The sequence below is a fragment of the Bos javanicus genome, chromosome 27, assembly GCF_032452875.1.
Source record: "Bos javanicus breed banteng chromosome 27, ARS-OSU_banteng_1.0, whole genome shotgun sequence".
Lineage (NCBI taxonomy): Eukaryota > Metazoa > Chordata > Mammalia > Artiodactyla > Bovidae > Bos > Bos javanicus.
The window spans coordinates 907437-924980 of NC_083894.1; the positions used below are offsets into that span (position 1 = coordinate 907437).

A 17544-nucleotide genomic window follows, 5' to 3' on the forward strand; every position below is an offset into this window, starting at 1 on the left:
GACCTGCAGGAGCTTCTGCCCACTCAGCTGGCTGGCTGTCCTCTGCCTGTCTGGGTCTGACAGGGGCTCTGCTCCACGCTGCTCCCAAACACAGTCCTGATCCTTTGATCCTCAGTGTCTGCAGACTTCGGTGGCCTGAACATTCCCACTGAGGCCCATTTCAAGCTGCTAACGTGAAGGCCCCACCCCACGGCGCTGTGAACACGCAAGCACAGTCAGCCCCAGCGCCTGACAGTTTGCATTGAACAGGTATCCAACAAAGGTTGAGGAAGTAAACAAAAGAGAAATCGTCTAATGGTTCAACTCCCCCTTTTAACTTCAGGGGTTCAGGAAGGCAGACTACGGTACCTGGGGGACAGAAAATGGACCATCTTCACATCTAGCAGAGGAAAAAGAAAAGGGAAAAGAAATGAACTCTTCCACTTCCATTTAAACCAGTAAAAATTCAGTCCTAAGAGTGGAGCTCACAAGTCTGGAAAAGTAGATTGCACATGCATGTCTGAATATATCAGAAGATATTTTTACAGCAAGAGATGCAAGGAGCATAACCCTCTGTGGGAACCTACTCCTCAAGCATATGTGCAGCCTTACATTTTCTGATACAGGACTGTTTTCTGATACAGGACTGTTTCGGTGGAGAAAGTTTTTCAGAGGTGAGCCCGAGACAAGTTTCTAAAGCGGCACAATGAACCCAGAGCATAATGAACAGAGCACATACCGAGTGGCATCCTGCAGTGTTCCGGGAACACATCCAGGGCGCTCTTCAATCTCTTGGTGTCATGCAAAAGTAGTAGCGTTTTCATGTGATCCAGAATGAACACGTCTGAGGGGGACACACTGTGAGTTTCCAGTTGTTTAAATAGCTTCTTGGTGCTTTCCATAAAGACACCAGAATCGGAATCCTTGGAGACACCTAAACAAAGACAGGGTCACTGAGAATTGCATTTTTACTCTTGTAAACTCAAGATAAGCTTTCACCTCTTAAAGAAAGCCTCAAACATATATTTCTACTTAAGAGTGTATCCCAAACACTCTTGGGATACAAAACGTTGCCATGAGGGACAATCAGAGCAGAACTCTGAAAAGTAAACAACAAATACCATTATTGAAGTGCAGTGGAAACATGGTGTCTGTTAAGGCACCGACTTGTAAAGTATCTGGGTGTCCCATGTCCTAGAAGTCACACATAGAGCACAGGGAACAGACACCACACCAAGCCCTCTGACAGCATCAGGAATTGCAGACAACAAGCTGCTGGGCGTCTGCGATGCTTCGGGGAAGCCCAGGAGGTGACCGTGGCTCTTCTGTTGCCCACAAGCCACAGCACCCTCCTCATCGCATCGTGCTGAGGCCGTTTCTGCACTAGCCCCAGCTGGCGCTCACAATGTCCAGAGCCTGTGACTCTGTGGCCTTTGCCAGCTCTGAAAAGCTCCTGGCTGCCACCTCTTCCCGTCCCACTGCTCAGTACCACGGGTGAGCCTCTTTCTGACCTATGTGACTGCTACACCTAGAAGCTCCGTTTGGTTATCCTAATAGGTTCAAATTTTCTCGTCAAAGTCTCTTATTTGTATCCTTGTCCACCTTCTCCCTACTTCTTGGACATCTCCATTACAGCTATTTTATATCTGCCGTCTGGTAACAGCAGTGTCTCTACTTCATGGACCCTTTCTACTATGCTGTTCCTCATGGTTTAGGTCGTGCCATCCTGCCTCTTGCTGCACCTGACACACTCCATCGAATGCACGAGAAAATCTCAGGAGCTTGGCTCACAGCATTCTCCTTGCCTCTGCTTGGCAGACAGAGAAGGGGCCATTGACAGAGCTGACAGCAGGGAGTTGCATGTATGGCCGGCAGGGGTCCAGCTGCACCTGAGCGTGTGGCCAGCATGCTGCACGGGAGGGTCAATTTAGCCCTGCCTGCTTGGTCCCCAAGACACCATATGCTGCCCTCTTCCCATCCCACAGTTCAGGGCTGGGCCACGGCTTTAAAGGGGACCAGTGTGGCTCTGCTTCTGATCTTTGACCTTCCTTTGTCACAGAGCTGCCAACTCCTGGCCCTCCACCTTCCTTCCCAGACCCGGGCAGCCCCGGGGCTCTGCTAGTCAGCCTGCTCCCCAGGGCTGCGCTGCCCCTTCCCCTGGACCCTCACTTGAGCCTGTCTGGACGGGCAAACACCTGAAGGGCAGAGGACAAACACCCGAGGGATGGAGGGCAAGCACCTGGAGGGAGGAGGGCAGCAGGCGTCTGGCTCCCCTGGCTTGTGCTGCGCCTCCTCTGGAACCTGCCCTTGGCCTCCTCAGCAGCTCCTGAAACCCCAAGTTCACCTTACACATCAGGCTCCTTGGCAGGAGGGTCGTCTGCCAGAAGCTACTCTCTCAGGCAGAGATCATCTACTGAAATCTCTCTGAATCCTATTTCTGTTCTGCAGTGTATCCGCCATGTCCTCCTATTAGTGTTATGTGGATATTTGCTAAGGATGTTTTCAACTTATTATCAATATAAAGTGCAGGTAAACAAGCAAAGAGAGAAAGGGTTAATCTTCTTGGTTAAAATGGATCCACTAAGCACAGTTTTTTTGCATCGTTTAAGTCCATTCCTTACCCCTCCAGTTATTATACAGTCAGCATTTCTCATCTCGTTTGTGCTACAGTCTGGACGCACTAAACCACTGCATTGCCAGAATCTACCAGGGATGGATCAGAACCAGGGGAGGTGGAAGGTAACTCAGCACTCTGCTCTTGGCTCCTGATCCTCAGGGCAGCTGTCAGACTCTACACAAAGGTAAGGAATCATCACCCATCAGAACAAACTCCAGAATAAATTTCATCTCCTATATCAGTACAAATAGTGCTCAAGTATCCTGAACATCAGAAAATCTCAAATCACTGAGTCACACATTGGGGAGCAAATCAATGTGTATACTTCCTTCACGACTCTACCAGCTGATGAAAACGAGCAAGAGTTCATCAGTCCAACCTGGATTTATATTCTCTGTAGACATACAGATGAGAATACCAACATATTCAGAGAAACGAGGATGAGGAGACCCTTATCTGGACCCACACCGCTAATGGGCTGGCTGTTAACCCTGGTAAGCCTCAAGCAGGGGTCAGCCCAGATCTTTGCTGGGATGAATTTAAATATTTGCATTTTTGCCTCAAAACTAATAACTTATTTTGAATACTGAATATTTTAATGCATTTTGTATTTTAAACTTTTAAACATTTTACATTTGCTCATTTTTCCAAGTGAGTGGATGCCATTATTCAACATAACAACAGGAAAAAACATACCATCATAAAAATAAATTTCTAGTGTTGACTTCAGAAAGTTCAGGATACCATCTGCCTTTTCATTGGTACTTTTCACCTCTTCCTCCTCAGCGTCCGGGACTCCTCCCTCCTCAAGGGGCAGGACCCGCTCCTCCACAGCGCCCGCAGCCCCGCCCCCCGTGGCAGCCCCGGCGCTCTCTCCATCAGTCGCTCGCACATCCTCCTGCTCACTGCTGGTCTCCTCAGGCTGGTACATGAAGTGCACGCCAGAGGCTCCTGTTAGTGAGCCAGCTGCTTTCTTCCTTTGCATTTGCTGTTTCTTTTTGAGTTTCCTTTTTTTATTTTTGCTTATTGTGGGGCCATCTGTGTGCCGTAGTTGCAATTTTTCCTGCAGAAGACTCTGCTGTTTCTCTGATTCTGCTGGTTCTACATGGATGTTATTGGGATTTTTAAATTTTTTCTTTGATTTATGCTTTCTAATTCTTCTTCTCTTTGGCAGATCGTGAAGATCCTGATCTATAAAAATAAAAATTCAAATTCAACAATTTTCTGTAAAGTAGAATCATAACAAACTCACCAGGCTAAATACATTTTCCATTAGGATTTTGTAAATTTAGTAGAAAAGGAACGTAAGACATTTACTTCAGTGATTATTAATTTTATTCAAACCAAGTACACTATCAAGGATCCTGGGATTTATCATAAAGTAAAAACCTACTTGTTCTTCCAAAAAAGGTGTGTGTGTGTCTGTATTTATTCATTATTGCAGTCATGACATATGGCGTGATTTTAAGGATGTAAGAGTTGTTGCAATTTTATCCAGAGTAAAATTTCACTCCTAGTTTTGGGGAAAAAACCATGAATTCTTATGCTTTTTAAGTGTGCTTTAGCACCTTCTAAAGAGTTACTTGTATGTGGGGATGAGAAGCAAAGTGATGACTGAACCGTCCCAGTCAGCAATGGGTCACACCTGAATGAAGGGGAGATCTGGGCTCTCAGAGAAGTCGAAGGTCTGGAGTAGACATGAGGCAGCAAGGCCTGTGGGAGGACGTGGGCCTGAGAGGAATTACCCTCTGCCAGTGATGCCCTGGCCATCCCATCTTGGCACCTGGTGGCAGTGCGTGCCCAGTGCATACTCAGCACACACCCACTCTGCTCCAGCAGACCGAGGACAGCGGTGCTGCCACCCACACTCAGAGGCTCTTACAGGTGATCCCCGGGCCCACCACAGGTCGTGGTGAGACTTCTGAAACACTGTGGCACCCCGTGGAACGAAAAGCCCTCTCCCTGAAAGTCCCGCTCTGGAGCCTTGATCTGCCACTGACGTCAGAAGGAAGGTGCCGTGGGGTCGATGAGGGGCTCGAGACTCAGAGCCCACTGGGCACCCCTGCAGTCCCCAAGGCTGTGGCTGCCCTTGTTCTGGGCTCCGCATCCATCTAGGCACCCACATGCCTCCCTGCCGCTCCCTGTGACATGGAGGCCCCGCCCTGCAGCCAGGAGTGGTCGCCACATTAGGCACTGCTGCTAAAGACAGGCAGAGAGTCCTCCCTGGCCCTGGTCCTTGATTTTCTCTTGATGTATGTGAGAGCTTAAGACCTGTTGCTGCCTGGAACTTCACGCAAAGCCCAAATCACTGCTCATAAAGTCATGACATAACAGTCATGTAGTCCCACACAAGCTGTATTTTCTCTCTCCTCAATTACAGTGGATGACTAAGCACAGCACTTTCCTATTTCATTTGAAAGGTGATACTAACTGACATTAGGGACCTGCTCAGTGTAACAGACAGGCCATAGCTGATTCATGAGCACCTCCGAATAGCTGGCCCTTAAGTTGGTCTTGTAAAATATTAATGTTTGAAAAATGACAGCAGCTTATGAAAATTTTTTAATTTTCCAGGTTCAGTTAAAAAAAGGAAACATCAGATTTCTCTTCATTAGGGTCTATTCTTGACTTTATTGATTTGGAAAAAAGTCACCTATAGGATGCTCCATCATGTCACGGTAAAGCTGCCTGGGAACCAGTGTGCAGTCATTTGGGGGCATCCTTTCTGTCTACCAAGAGTGGTATCCAGGGACCTGCTCTCATTTCTTCCCAGTATCTGCATTCTCCAGGCCCGTCTAGCCGAGCCAGTCACCGACATTATCCTCCAGTCATTGCTCTCCCCAAGCAGTGAGAGCGCAGCATGAATGCAGCCCTGCGAAGATGGTGAGCCATCAGCCTGCTACTCTGACTATAAAACAGGGATCCAAGGAGGAGGATGTGGCAAAAAAGGCTGTAAAATGTAAGCATACCATACTTTTTTATATAACTGTGGGTGTGCACTTCTTAAGAGGAAAACTTAATACGATACTGAGACAGTGAAGGTCCAGATGCTGGGGGTTAACTGTGGTTTCTGGGTGCTGTGATTGTAGGTTGTTTCCTTCACTGTACTTTTCTGATTTCCAAATGTAAGACATTGAGCAGATACAGCTTTCATAATAAGGAAAATTGACTATTTTAAACTTAGTGAAATTATAACAACTGAAAACATATGGGATGCCACTAAATTCTACTTAAAGGCAAATTTATGATCTTAAATATGTCAGCAAAGAAAAAAGGCTAAAAATCAATGATATAAGCAAGAAGCTGGAAAAACACAACTTAAACCTGATGAAAGTAGAAGAAACAACAATAAGAGGTGCAGAAAAGAGAGGAAGAGGAAAGGAAAATCCAACAGAGAGGCAGCAGCCAGCACTGACACTGTGAAGAAAGACAGACAAACAGCGCAAGACAGGACGGACGGGCAGAGGAGACGTAAACAGAGTCTCGGTGAAGGCGTGTGTTAACACCCTGCCGGTGGACTCTAAAGGACCAAGAGGATGACCCTGTGAACAGCTCTATGCAGATACATCAGCGAGCAATCCCGCAGCCAGCTACAGGCCTAGGTGGAATCACCTAACTTCTGGGAAACATTTAACAAAGAAACAAACGCCAAACACACAAAACATTTCCAGAGAATAGCGACAGTGACAGTGACAGCGCTTTGTGAGGACAACACAGTGTTCATTTCAAAACCGGAGGAGGACTCCACAGGAAGGGAAGCCTGCAGGCCAGCCCTCCCATAAACATCAACACTAGAGAAACACTACTCCTATACAAAGTATTAATTGTTTGACTGCAGCAGCATGAAGTACTCAATCAGTATTAACATCACTACATCATGGAAACTGGTTGCAAACTAGAAATGGAGGGGAAATGCAAAATGTGACAGGGGGTGAGAAAAGCCCTCCCCCTGCCAGTCTGAAGAACGCCCGGGCAGGGCAAGAGGGGAGCAGAAGTGTCAGAGGTCGGAGGAGGTGCTCCTGGGATGCCAGCCTGACGGCACCTCTGTGAGCCCAGAAGGCCCCAGCCCCTACAGACCGGCTCCGGGGGAGCATGCAGACACAGAGGCGGGAGGCAAGCTCACCTGCCCAGCAACCAGGGTGGCAAGACCACACCCAGAACACTAAGTGTGGGGCCCCCACCGGGACAAGAACTGCAGCCTCAGAGCAGCAGGGCGCCTTGCTGCCCCCGGCCTCTCCATGAGGGCTCCAGACAAGAATGAAACCTGCTAATAACTCTTGAATGTGATTGCTGGGCCCACGAGTGATTGCGGTGTGTGCCAACCGCAGCCCTGGATCAGAGAGTCTACACTAAGAGCCCACCTAGGACTCTGTCTCAACTTCAGGTGCATCTGGTAAAAGTCACACCTTCTCAGTCAAACAGAGTGCCCGCTCTGCTCCGCACCTGGGAAGCTCTGGAAAGCATGCATCAAGATTTCTTCAGCCCAGACAGAGTCAATAAGATCTGAAAACTGATCTGCCTCAGAACTGCGGCCTAAATCTGTCAAAACACATTGAAAGGATGGTTGTTTAACTCACAGTGAATCCACATTAGAATTGTGCACTGAGCTCATGCTTCCAAAAGCCATGAAGTTAATAACTATTTCAACTGGAGCTTGCTATTAGAATAATAATCATAATAGCCTCCCATAAAAACGACTTGATTTTAATGACTTTGCAGCTTGATCTGAACACAAAAACCATGTCAATACAGTCAAACCACTTGTAATTATGAACGAGGAGAGGGGACTGGTGTTTCCTTACCAGCTGTTTTTATAAATATTCAACTCGGTCATCAAATATTGACTGAAGACTTAACTCTAGCAGGCGCCAGTGCCTTAGGGAATTAAGAGCTGGCAGTTCTCACATTTGTACAAGCTTTGCAACAAACCCAATCTGATTGGCACGGCGAGTGTGGGGTTTGCCAGTACAGGATTATTACCATCAGGTAGTCAAGGAAACAGGTTGGAGAAGCAAGGAAGGCCACATGTACATTCAGCAGTGGGGCTGCAGACCCCAGGCCCTTCCTGCACCCCCAGCCAGCCACCTGGAAAGTTGGGGCTCCAGCCCCCAAGAGTTGGAGGTGAGGCTGCGAGAGCAAGAAAGTTGTAGAAATAATCAGGTACTGGATGGAAGGCGGCGGGGGGCGGGGGGGGCACCTGCATTTCTGAGGTGGGTGCAGGGTCAAGGAGGCCAAGAGAGGAAGTGGGGAAGGACCTTATGAAGGAGAGGTCTACACGCTAGGGTGACCAGGCAGAGGGCAGAGGGCCACGGGAAGCTGGGACCTCACCTGACCTGACGCTGCCTGCTGGCTGCATGGGGGGCAGGTCAGAAGAGGGTGACAGCAGTTGTGGCACGTCTCAGATGGACACAGGATGTGTGTGAGGTCAGTGAATGAGACACCAACCACTGCACAGCTGGGCCCCAGCAGGACTGACCAGCAAGAACAGGACTGGCAGGAGCAGACAGGAGCCCAGGGCGCAGGAACCCAGGGGCTGTTTCTGCAGGCAGGGTGGAGGTCATGGGAGGAGCCCACAGGAGCCCCGCGAGGAGCTCCGTGTCCACCAGAGCCTGCTGGCCCTCTACTGAGAGCCACATGGCCCGGGAGCCACTCCTGTCACAAACAGCATAGTGGAGGCTGCTGAAAGTGAGAGAGGGGGGTGTGAGAACCCTGAGCGCGAGAAACCACGTCACACATGTCCGCGGAGGAATTAAAACCAAAGCAAGGGAGATTTCGTAGGAAATCTGGAAAAGGAAGACATCTACAGAGGAAGATCCAAAACAAGAGTGCCGGGGACCAGCCCCGGCTGATCCAGGGTATTCGAAGGGGAGACGGCGTCGGCGAGGGTCAGGATACAATAGCTTCAATTAGATATTAATTAAAGATATAAAGAGTAATAGAATAAGGATAGCTCAGTAGGAAAATTCAGTGGAGAAAAGAGGCTGAGTAGCTTGGTTTACGCGGGAGACCAATAAAACTTCAAGACAAGAAGTTTGCACCACTTACGTAGGCCGCAGGCGTCCTTCCGTTCTCCCGAAGGAGAGGAGACACTGAGGCCTCCCCGGTCGGATCTTAGAAGCCCAGGCATAATTAGTAAGCATGGTGGGTTCTGCGCTCCAGATGGAGACTCAGCCAGAGTGAGAGAGAGAGCGACATGGGGAGACCAGTATTTTGAGAAACTGATCCCAATTCTTTATTTTCCATGGTCTACTTTTATACACTGAGATGTTATGCAAAAGTCACGCAGGGACAGCAGTCCTGACTTTTATTAAAGTCAGGTGCTTCACACAAATGTATACAGAGGTCTTAGGGGTGTTACATCATCTTCTGGCCAGGGGGGCCTGCTGACAATTTACGACCCTCTCCTTGTGACAGCGGTCAGTCAATCAGGACACTTATTGCTCCAGGGCTGATTAGTCTCAAAACAGACGCCACCCAAATAAAGTTACATTCCTACAGGGTGAGGGTGTAGTGGGTTTTAGTTAAGGAAAGAATTTACTTAGCCTAAGGTCTAACGTGATTAATATCAAAGGTTAATAATGTGTGTAAGGGCAGGGGATATGGAGACTTAGCAACAAACATTGGCTCAACAAATGAAAAACCCTTCACCAACACAATTTCTAATTAGCCCATTATACTTATACTAATAGTTTTCTAACTTTTCTAAGGAACCTGTTTTTAGAAGGTTTAAAGCATCTCGTGCCTCTCACGATTGGGAGGCTGTGAGCAATCACATGTGGCCGGATGAGCCTGTCAGGCAGGCTAGAGAACCTTCAGAGGAGTTTGTAGGTTAAAACACTCTTGTCACACCCAAGAGTTTTTATTGACTGGAGCTCTAGGTTAACTCCTTCTCTGAAGGAGGTGGTGGGGGACAGCCCCCCGTAAAGTCAGAGATGTAGGAAAGAGCACAAAGTAGTAAAGTAGGCAGGCTCTGGTTATGGGGGTAGACGCTCGAGGATTTCCAGGGGGACTCCTGAGGCTCGATCCCGCCTTTGCATATGTCAAGCCTCCTTCCTCATGACCTTTGTCACGGGCGGAGTACCTCACTCTGGCCCCCAACACAAGAGGCTAGCAAGGAGGAACCGGGAAACGGCCCAGACGGCAGGCGGCAGGAGAGTGTAGAAAAGACACCTGGAGGCACCTCACAGTCAATGAAACCACAGACCTGAAAAGATACCAGGGTGCCGGCGCCCAGCAGAGGGCATAACTGTCACAGTGATGACAGCGTTCAAATGCCAAGGGCTTATTGAGCACCAGGGAAAGGTCTAGATGTCTTTCAACGTGGGAAAGGAGAGCCTAGTTATAAACAAATTGCTTACATAAGACAGATTTCAGCTACTTAAAAAAAAATGATATAAATACATCTATATGCAATGAAATGGAAAAAAAAAAATCTCCATAACACACCAAGTGTGGAAAGTGGTTTATAATGCAGGACGTATAATATGTACTTTTATAAAAGCTGCATGTGCACATACAACATGTACAGGGAGAATTTTCAAAAAATGTTTATTGAGATCTTGCCCAGGTGGTCTTAGGTAATGTTTTACTTCCTGTGTGTTTTCTATAATGCTTGACTTTTCTATAGTAAGTGTTTTTGTAGTCCATAAAAACAAAATATTTTTCTTTTAAAAAAAGGATTGGCGTAACAGAGAAGAAAAGGCCCTCTTTCCAAGAGGCTGGCCTGTTTTTCAGTTCATAAGAAAGTTGAGGCTCCTATTTCTGTGTAGAACATGTGAATGTAACGTCTCTCTGTAGAGGTCCCAGAACTTCACCTGCTGGCAGTGGCAGGCAGGGACTCCTCCTTTGCAGGATGAATAAAGGATCTTTGCAAAGCTGCTGAGGCACTGTTAGAAGGCAGGACGCGAATGCCTGCAGTGGAGGGACGTGCCTCTGGCTGCATGGGGTCTGACAAACCAGGGGTCTGGACAAGGCCTGAGGGGAGGAGGGGGCCGGTTTTGGGGGTCACCAGCAGGCCTGCCGCCTGTACCCGGGCTGAGCCAGGGGAGGCAGGATGCCGCGGGCACATATGGGGCAACGAGCTGCACTGACGCTTCCTCCTCAACTTCTTTAGATGTAACTACTGAACTGACTTAACGGTGCTGCACATTCAAACGGACACAAATGGTGGACAGTGCCCCACTGGACTTTTCTTCTTTTCTGACTCCAGTCCTCACACTCTCTGCTTAAATTGCCAGCAACAAGACTGTGGAGCTTTTCATCTCCCGGAAGGACACCCCTCTAGCTTACAGTGCACCCAGAAGGCTCTCAGCTGGGGTGCCGAGCAGACCTGCCTGGGAGGCTCAGGGGTGGACCTCGCTGTGGCGGCAGCTCCAGGGTGAGTCCGCACTTTGTTATTAAACACCTGAGGTACACAGCGAGTATATCACCAAAGCGATTTATCTTTATAAGGACATAGCTTAATTTTCTAATGAAACAATCTATTTTTCCAATAATTATATTCCAAAGATTTTCAACAGGGCTTAAAAAGATAAATATATCACTCCTTAACTATCTCATTTTTGATTTTATGGTTTCTGATTCTTAGAAAGTCAGAAAGATCAATCTAGTAGAAAATCATATTTTCTTAATATGCAAATTAATTAAGGCGTATGGTATAGAGTTTCTTAGTTTATTACTTGTTAAAAACCATCTGGGGAAAATTTTATCTGAAAATTCCAAATTCCTCTTAAGGAAGTTTTAAAGCGATAAATTAAAGGGGGAATTTTTAAGGCATAAATATGACATGCAGCCTCCGTACCACCCCCAGTGCACCTCCTTCACTCATAAAACATCTGACAGCATTGTTCAGTTTTCTACCAGACATGCAACCTAAGTTATTTCCATGATTACAAAACTGATAACAATCTTGGAAATTTTGAAAAAAATTGGAAAGTAAAGAAAAAAAGTTCACTTAACAAGAGAAGCACTTTCAAGTTTGGACATAGTAACGCCAGACTTCTTCTGATGTGTAATATGTTAACAACGGGGCTGAGATCACACCCCAACCTGAGTCCCCTCCCAACCTGAGTTGGTGCTGTCACGCATCTTCACAAGTGTCTGTAATGACTGCAGGCCACATGGCCACGTGACACTCACCCCCATTAAAGTCCACGTGAAGTTACGACCCTGGAGTCCCTGGGCTGTCGGCCGCCTTACCTCCTGTGTCCTCACTGCTGGAAGAGCTCTCTGAACTTGAGCAGCTCAGCGGCTCCGGCAGCGTGGGGACCCACCCCTCGGGAGGCAGGCCCACGGTATAGAGCCGCCGTGTGGGCTGGACCCGAGTGTCACCACCTGCAGGAAGAGGCACAGACAGTTGCTGTCAGATGTCCACGTGCTGAGCAGCTTCTCCAGCCAAACTCACTGAAGATGGGAAGCCATGGCCATAACTGCCAACTTTAGTAAGCGGAGCATTTTGCCAGAAGAGCCACTCAGCTATATAACCAGCCAGGAAAAAGGAACAAGTTATGATTATTTAAATTTACATTAAGTTACTTATTATATAAACTTCTGAGTTTTTATGATATTATATAAAAACATAATTAATTCATGAATAAGAAGCAAAACAAAAAGATTCCACATAACACACCCCTCATTATCATAATATCAACCTCAACATCATGGTGCCTATCCTTCTGGAACTTTTTCTCTGTAAATGCTAATATGTGTCTGCACATACACCCACACAGACACACACTTAATAGGATCACATGATATGAGTTTGGGTGAACTCCGGGAGCTGGTGATGGACAGGGAGGCCTGGCGTGCTGTAATTCATGGGGTCGCAAAGAGTCGGACACTACTGAACTGAACTGAACACATATTTTATCATTATACATGTATATATTATATGTATAATATCTTTCAAAAGTGAATATGATAAAATATTAAGATACACTTAAATCTATATGCTCTTAATGGCTACATGATGTTCCATGTTATTGGCAAATTTAACTGTAATTTAACCACTGTCTTAAATTTTGCATACAGAAATTGACTCTAAATTTTCACTATCAGAAGTGGCTGCCATGACCATCCAGGGTATATAAACTTTGTACAGCTGACCTCGCAGTTCCACTAAATAAACTCCTGGAAGTGGGCTGCTGGTCTGCACGGTCCAGAGCAGCATCAGTGCTGCTCCCCACACCTTCTCAGGGTAGGATCAGCGCTTCCATCTCCATATTTTCACTCAAAATATGGCAAAGTAAACTTTACCTAACACAAGGGGATATCTCAATTACTCTTTCAAAGAAAAATGAATACTTCATTTTATAAACAACAATGACAAGGACTGAGAGAAATCACTAGTGCACACATAACAGAATATGTGGTTTCAAGACATTTAAATTGTAAAAGCTTTGAAGCATTGTCAATTGCTTCTGCCATCAGTGTATTTCACTTTTGTGAAGCTAAGGTGCAAGAACATATTTCTTACGTTAGGCTTATCCGCCCGGTTGATTAATGACTGAGTCGTTCCCACCGGGATCAAGGGCAGAGAAAAGACGTGTTTCTAGGCAGACTATCCCCTGTCGGGCAACATCAACGCTTGATCATTTTTCTTAAGAGTATTTTTGGAAGCTTTTAATTGGCTAAATTTTTCTCAATAAGAAAATCAAACAGAACTTGGAAATGTTATTGTTCACCAAATTATCAGGATAAATATGGGCGATGCCAAGTAGGGAGGTGGAAGGTGACTCCTGGGATGAAGGATACAGATGCTGGACACTGAGGGCAGAGTTCTTTGCGAGGCTCCTGTGCTGACCATGCGCTGCCCTGAGGCCAGGCCTGCGGGCGGTGGATGGGAATCTGCTCGTGTGTAAGTTAGGGTGGCCCAGAGCAGAGCACAACATCCAGGCCTGGCTTCTCTCGCCTCTTCTGGTAGCAGATGCTCACTGGCAGGATGGTGGTCAGGGTCATGTTCACCACTGAGTGCTCAGGGGACAGCAGGGCCAGGGCATCCCCTCGCCCCTACACTAGGCTGCAGGGTGAGGCTCGGGAATCTGGAGGGGCAAGTCAGCACTCCGTTGCTGCTGACAGAGGCCAGTGCCTTCCCAGAAACACTGGTGTGGCCACAAGGTTTCAGAAGAGGCGACTTCAAAGGCTCTCCTCTCCGTGGCTGACTGGCTTTGATTGTGGTTCACCATTCTTACCAGATCAGGCTCTGGGTCTGATATGCAGGATACTCACTCGAGTTTGCTTTCATTCCCAACCTCTGACTCCCCTCTGCACTGTGCTTGTCCACACGGCCCCCCTCTACCACCAGCACACATGTGCCCTCTGCCAGGGCACCGCCACTGGACTGCCCCTGGCTTGGCTGATGCCTTCAAAGTTGGTGTGCTTGTGTTACGGGGCTCAGAGCACAATGACACAGTTTTTTATAACTCTTGTGGGATTATTTGGCTCTTTAAAATATATGCAGATATAATTAGCAAGTTAAAAACAATAATAAAAGCAATAACAAAAAAAAGAGAGTCCAATATGCACTCTTGAGTGACAGAAATTCACCAAAACCCACACACAGGTGGTTGTGGCCATTTACAGATCATGTCCTTTTCTTTAAGAACAAATGGAATTACCAATGCTCTTCTAAAATAAACAAACGCACTTCTGTAAAGTGACTATGCCAAAGCCTTTGACTGTGTGGATCACAAGAAACTGTGGAAAATTCTCCAAGAGATAGGAATACCAGACCATGTGACCTGCCTCTTGAGAAACCTGAAAGCAGGTCAGGAAGCAACAGTTAGAACTGGACATGGAACAACAGACTGGTTCCAAGTAGGCAAAAGAGTACGTCAAGGCTATATATTGTCACTCTGCTTATTTAACTTATATGCAGAGTACATCATGAGAAATGCTGGGCTGGATGAAGCACAAGCTGCAATCAAGACTGCCAGGAGAAATATCAATAACGCCAGATATGCAGATGACGCTACCCTTATGGCAGAAAGTGAAGAATAAATAAAGAGCCTCTTGATGAAAGTGAAAGAGGAGAGTGAAAAAGCTGGTTTAAAGCTCAACATTCAGAAAACTAAGATCATGGCATCTAGTCCCATCTCTTCATGGGAAATAGATGGAGAAACAGTGGAAACAGTGGCACTATTTCTTTGGGCTCCTGCAGATGGTGACTGCAGCCATGAAATTAAAAAACGCTTACTCCTTGGAAGGAAAGTTATGACCAACCTATTGTTTGGTTAAAAAGCAGAGACATTACTCTGCCAACAAAAGTCCGTCTAGTCAAGGCTATGGTTTTTCCAGTAGTCATGTATGGATGTGAGAGCTGGACTATAAAGCAAGCTGAGCGCAGAAGAATTGATGCTTTTGAACTGTGGTGTTGGAGAAGATTCCTGAGAGTCCCTTGGATTGCAAGGAGATCAAACCAGTCCATCCTAAAAGAGATCAGTCCTGAGTGTTCTTTGGAAGGACAGATGTTGAAGCTGAAACTCCAATATTTTGGCCACCTGATGTGAAGAACTGACTCGATGTGAAGAACTGACTCATTTGAAAAGACCCTGATGCTGGGAAAGACTGAAGGCGGGAGGAGAAGGGGACAACAGAGGATGAGATGGTTGGATGGCATCACCGACTCAATGGGCATGAGTTTGGGTAAACCCCGGGAGTTGGTGATGGACAGGGAGCCTTGGCGTGCTGCACTCCATGGGGTCAAAAAGAGTTGGTCACGACTGAGCGACTGAATTGAATTGAACCGAAAGTGAACAAATAATTATCAGAATCACCATGCTGTGTCTTTTAACAGTACAAGGAACATTTTCTCAATCTCAGCCAAGGGCTGACTGACAAAGGCCCTTTCCTCATTAGGATGATACTTCCAACACTGAAGAGACCTTGGCACATCTACACCTCTGATTATCAGCAAGCTGCCGCCTCCACAGGCATCAAGCCTTAAAGGGAATTCTCAAATGACCTTTCATTTGACCTGCACACAATTTTTGTCTGTTTGATTGTGATTTTGTTGTTTTGTCTTCAGTCAAGATTTCTCTTTTTCTAGCTGAAAATAAAGTGTTTTTCCTTCAGAATTCCCAAGACATAGTGCTTCAAAAAAATACACTGTTCTTTCATGATTAAAAAATACTCAAGAAATTAGTATAGAGAGAACTTCAACATGACAAAGATAAAGCACGAAAAGCACATGGTTGACGTCACACTCCACTGAGAAGGCCTGAATGCTCCCCCTAAGACCAGGAAAGATGAGAATTCACACTCATGCCACTTTGCTTCAACATTACACTCAAAGTTCCAAACAAGGCAATAGTCAAGAAAGAAAATAAAAGGCGTCCAACCTGAATAGGGAAAAGTGAAATATCCCTGCTCACAGAGGATAAAATCTTATATATAGAAAATCCTTAAAACTACACATACGCACACACACACACACACACACAAACTGTTAGCGCTAATAAGTTTGGCTAATAAGGTCAATATACAAAAATCTGTGTTTCCATATTTAAGAAACTATTACCTAATCCAAGGTCAAAGGGTTTATTAGTATTTACATTCACTAGCTAATCCAAAAAGAAAACAATTCCATTTATAATAGTATCAAAAAGAATAAAATACTTTGGGACAAACTTTTTTTAAGGTCACAAAGAGTTGGACACAACAGAGAATGCTTGGACATACCAAACATGGATATACCTGTTTTATAATGAAAATTACAAAGCATTGTTTAAAGAATTTTAAAATGACAGAAATGGGAAGCTAGACTAAATTCATGATTTGAACAACTTAATATTGGTACGAGAGCATTAACCCCCAGAATCATCTGCAAATTCAACACAAAATTGTATCAAAATTCCAACTGCTTTTTTCCCCCTGAACTGGACACGCTGATCCTAAAATTCACACATAACTGTGAGGGATACTGAATAGTTAAAACAATCTTGAAAATTAATGAAGTCAGAAGACTCTTACTGCAATTTCAAAACTTATGACAAATCTACAGTGATTAAAACAGTGTCATACCGGCACAGGGACAGACATAGAGACCAGTGGAATAGAATTGAGAGCCCAGAAATAAACCCAAACAACTATGGCTAACTGATTTTTTTTCTTCTTTTAATTTGGCCTCATGAGGTCTTAGTTGAAGTCCACGGGATCTTCGTTGGGGCATTCAAACTCTTAGGTGTGGCGTGTGGGATCTAGTTCCCTGACCATGGATTGAACCCAGGCCTACTGCATTGAGCACAGAGTCTTTGACTAACTGATTTTTTGACAAGAGTGCCAAGTGGGAAAAAGACAGTCTCTCCAACAAGTGGTGCTGGTATGACTGGATATCCACAGACAAGGGAATGAATCTGGACCCCTACCTCACACCATATACAAACATCAACTCAAAATAGATAAAGGACTTGACTGCAAAAGCTAAAACCATAAAACTCATAGAAGAAAACTTAGATGTAAAACTTGTGACCTTGGATTTGGTTTCTTAAATATGACACCAAAACCACAGGCAACAGAAGAAATAGATATGATGGACTTAATCAAGACTAAAATATTTTATACTTCAAAAGACACCATCAAGGAAGTACAAAGCTAATCCATGGAGCAGGAGAAAATATTTGTAAGTCATGTAACTGATAAAGCTCCATTGTCCACATTATAACTAACTTGTACAACTCAGCAACAAAAAGAAAAACAATCCAATTGAAAAATGGGCCTAGGATTTATATACACATTTCTCTACAAAAGATACACAAATGTCCAACACGCATTATCAGGGAAATAGGAATCAATGAGGTGCAACCTCACCTACTAAGACGGTTATCAAGAAAACAGAAAACAGCAAGTGTTGGCAAGGATGTGGAGAAACTGGAACCCTCCTCCATGGCAGGTGGGGTGAAGAATGACACACTACTGTGGAAAACAGCTTGCCAGGTCCTCAACACAGTAAA

At 45.7% G+C, this 17544-nt stretch overlaps 1 protein-coding gene across 2 annotated transcripts in view; it reads right to left on the reverse strand.

The window, feature by feature from the left end:
* ERICH1 (glutamate rich 1) overlaps window positions 1-17544 on the reverse strand; it is a 47840-nt gene that overhangs the window by 5674 nt on the left and 24622 nt on the right. For both annotated transcript variants that reach the window (XM_061404060.1, XM_061404059.1), the window contains exons 3-5: window positions 11795-11929; window positions 3293-3787; window positions 719-913 (exon numbers count right to left, since the gene is read on the reverse strand). In XM_061404060.1, the coding sequence (XP_061260044.1) occupies window positions 719-913; window positions 3293-3787; window positions 11795-11929 (825 nt within the window). The remainder of the gene's footprint in view (window positions 1-718; window positions 914-3292; window positions 3788-11794; window positions 11930-17544) is intronic.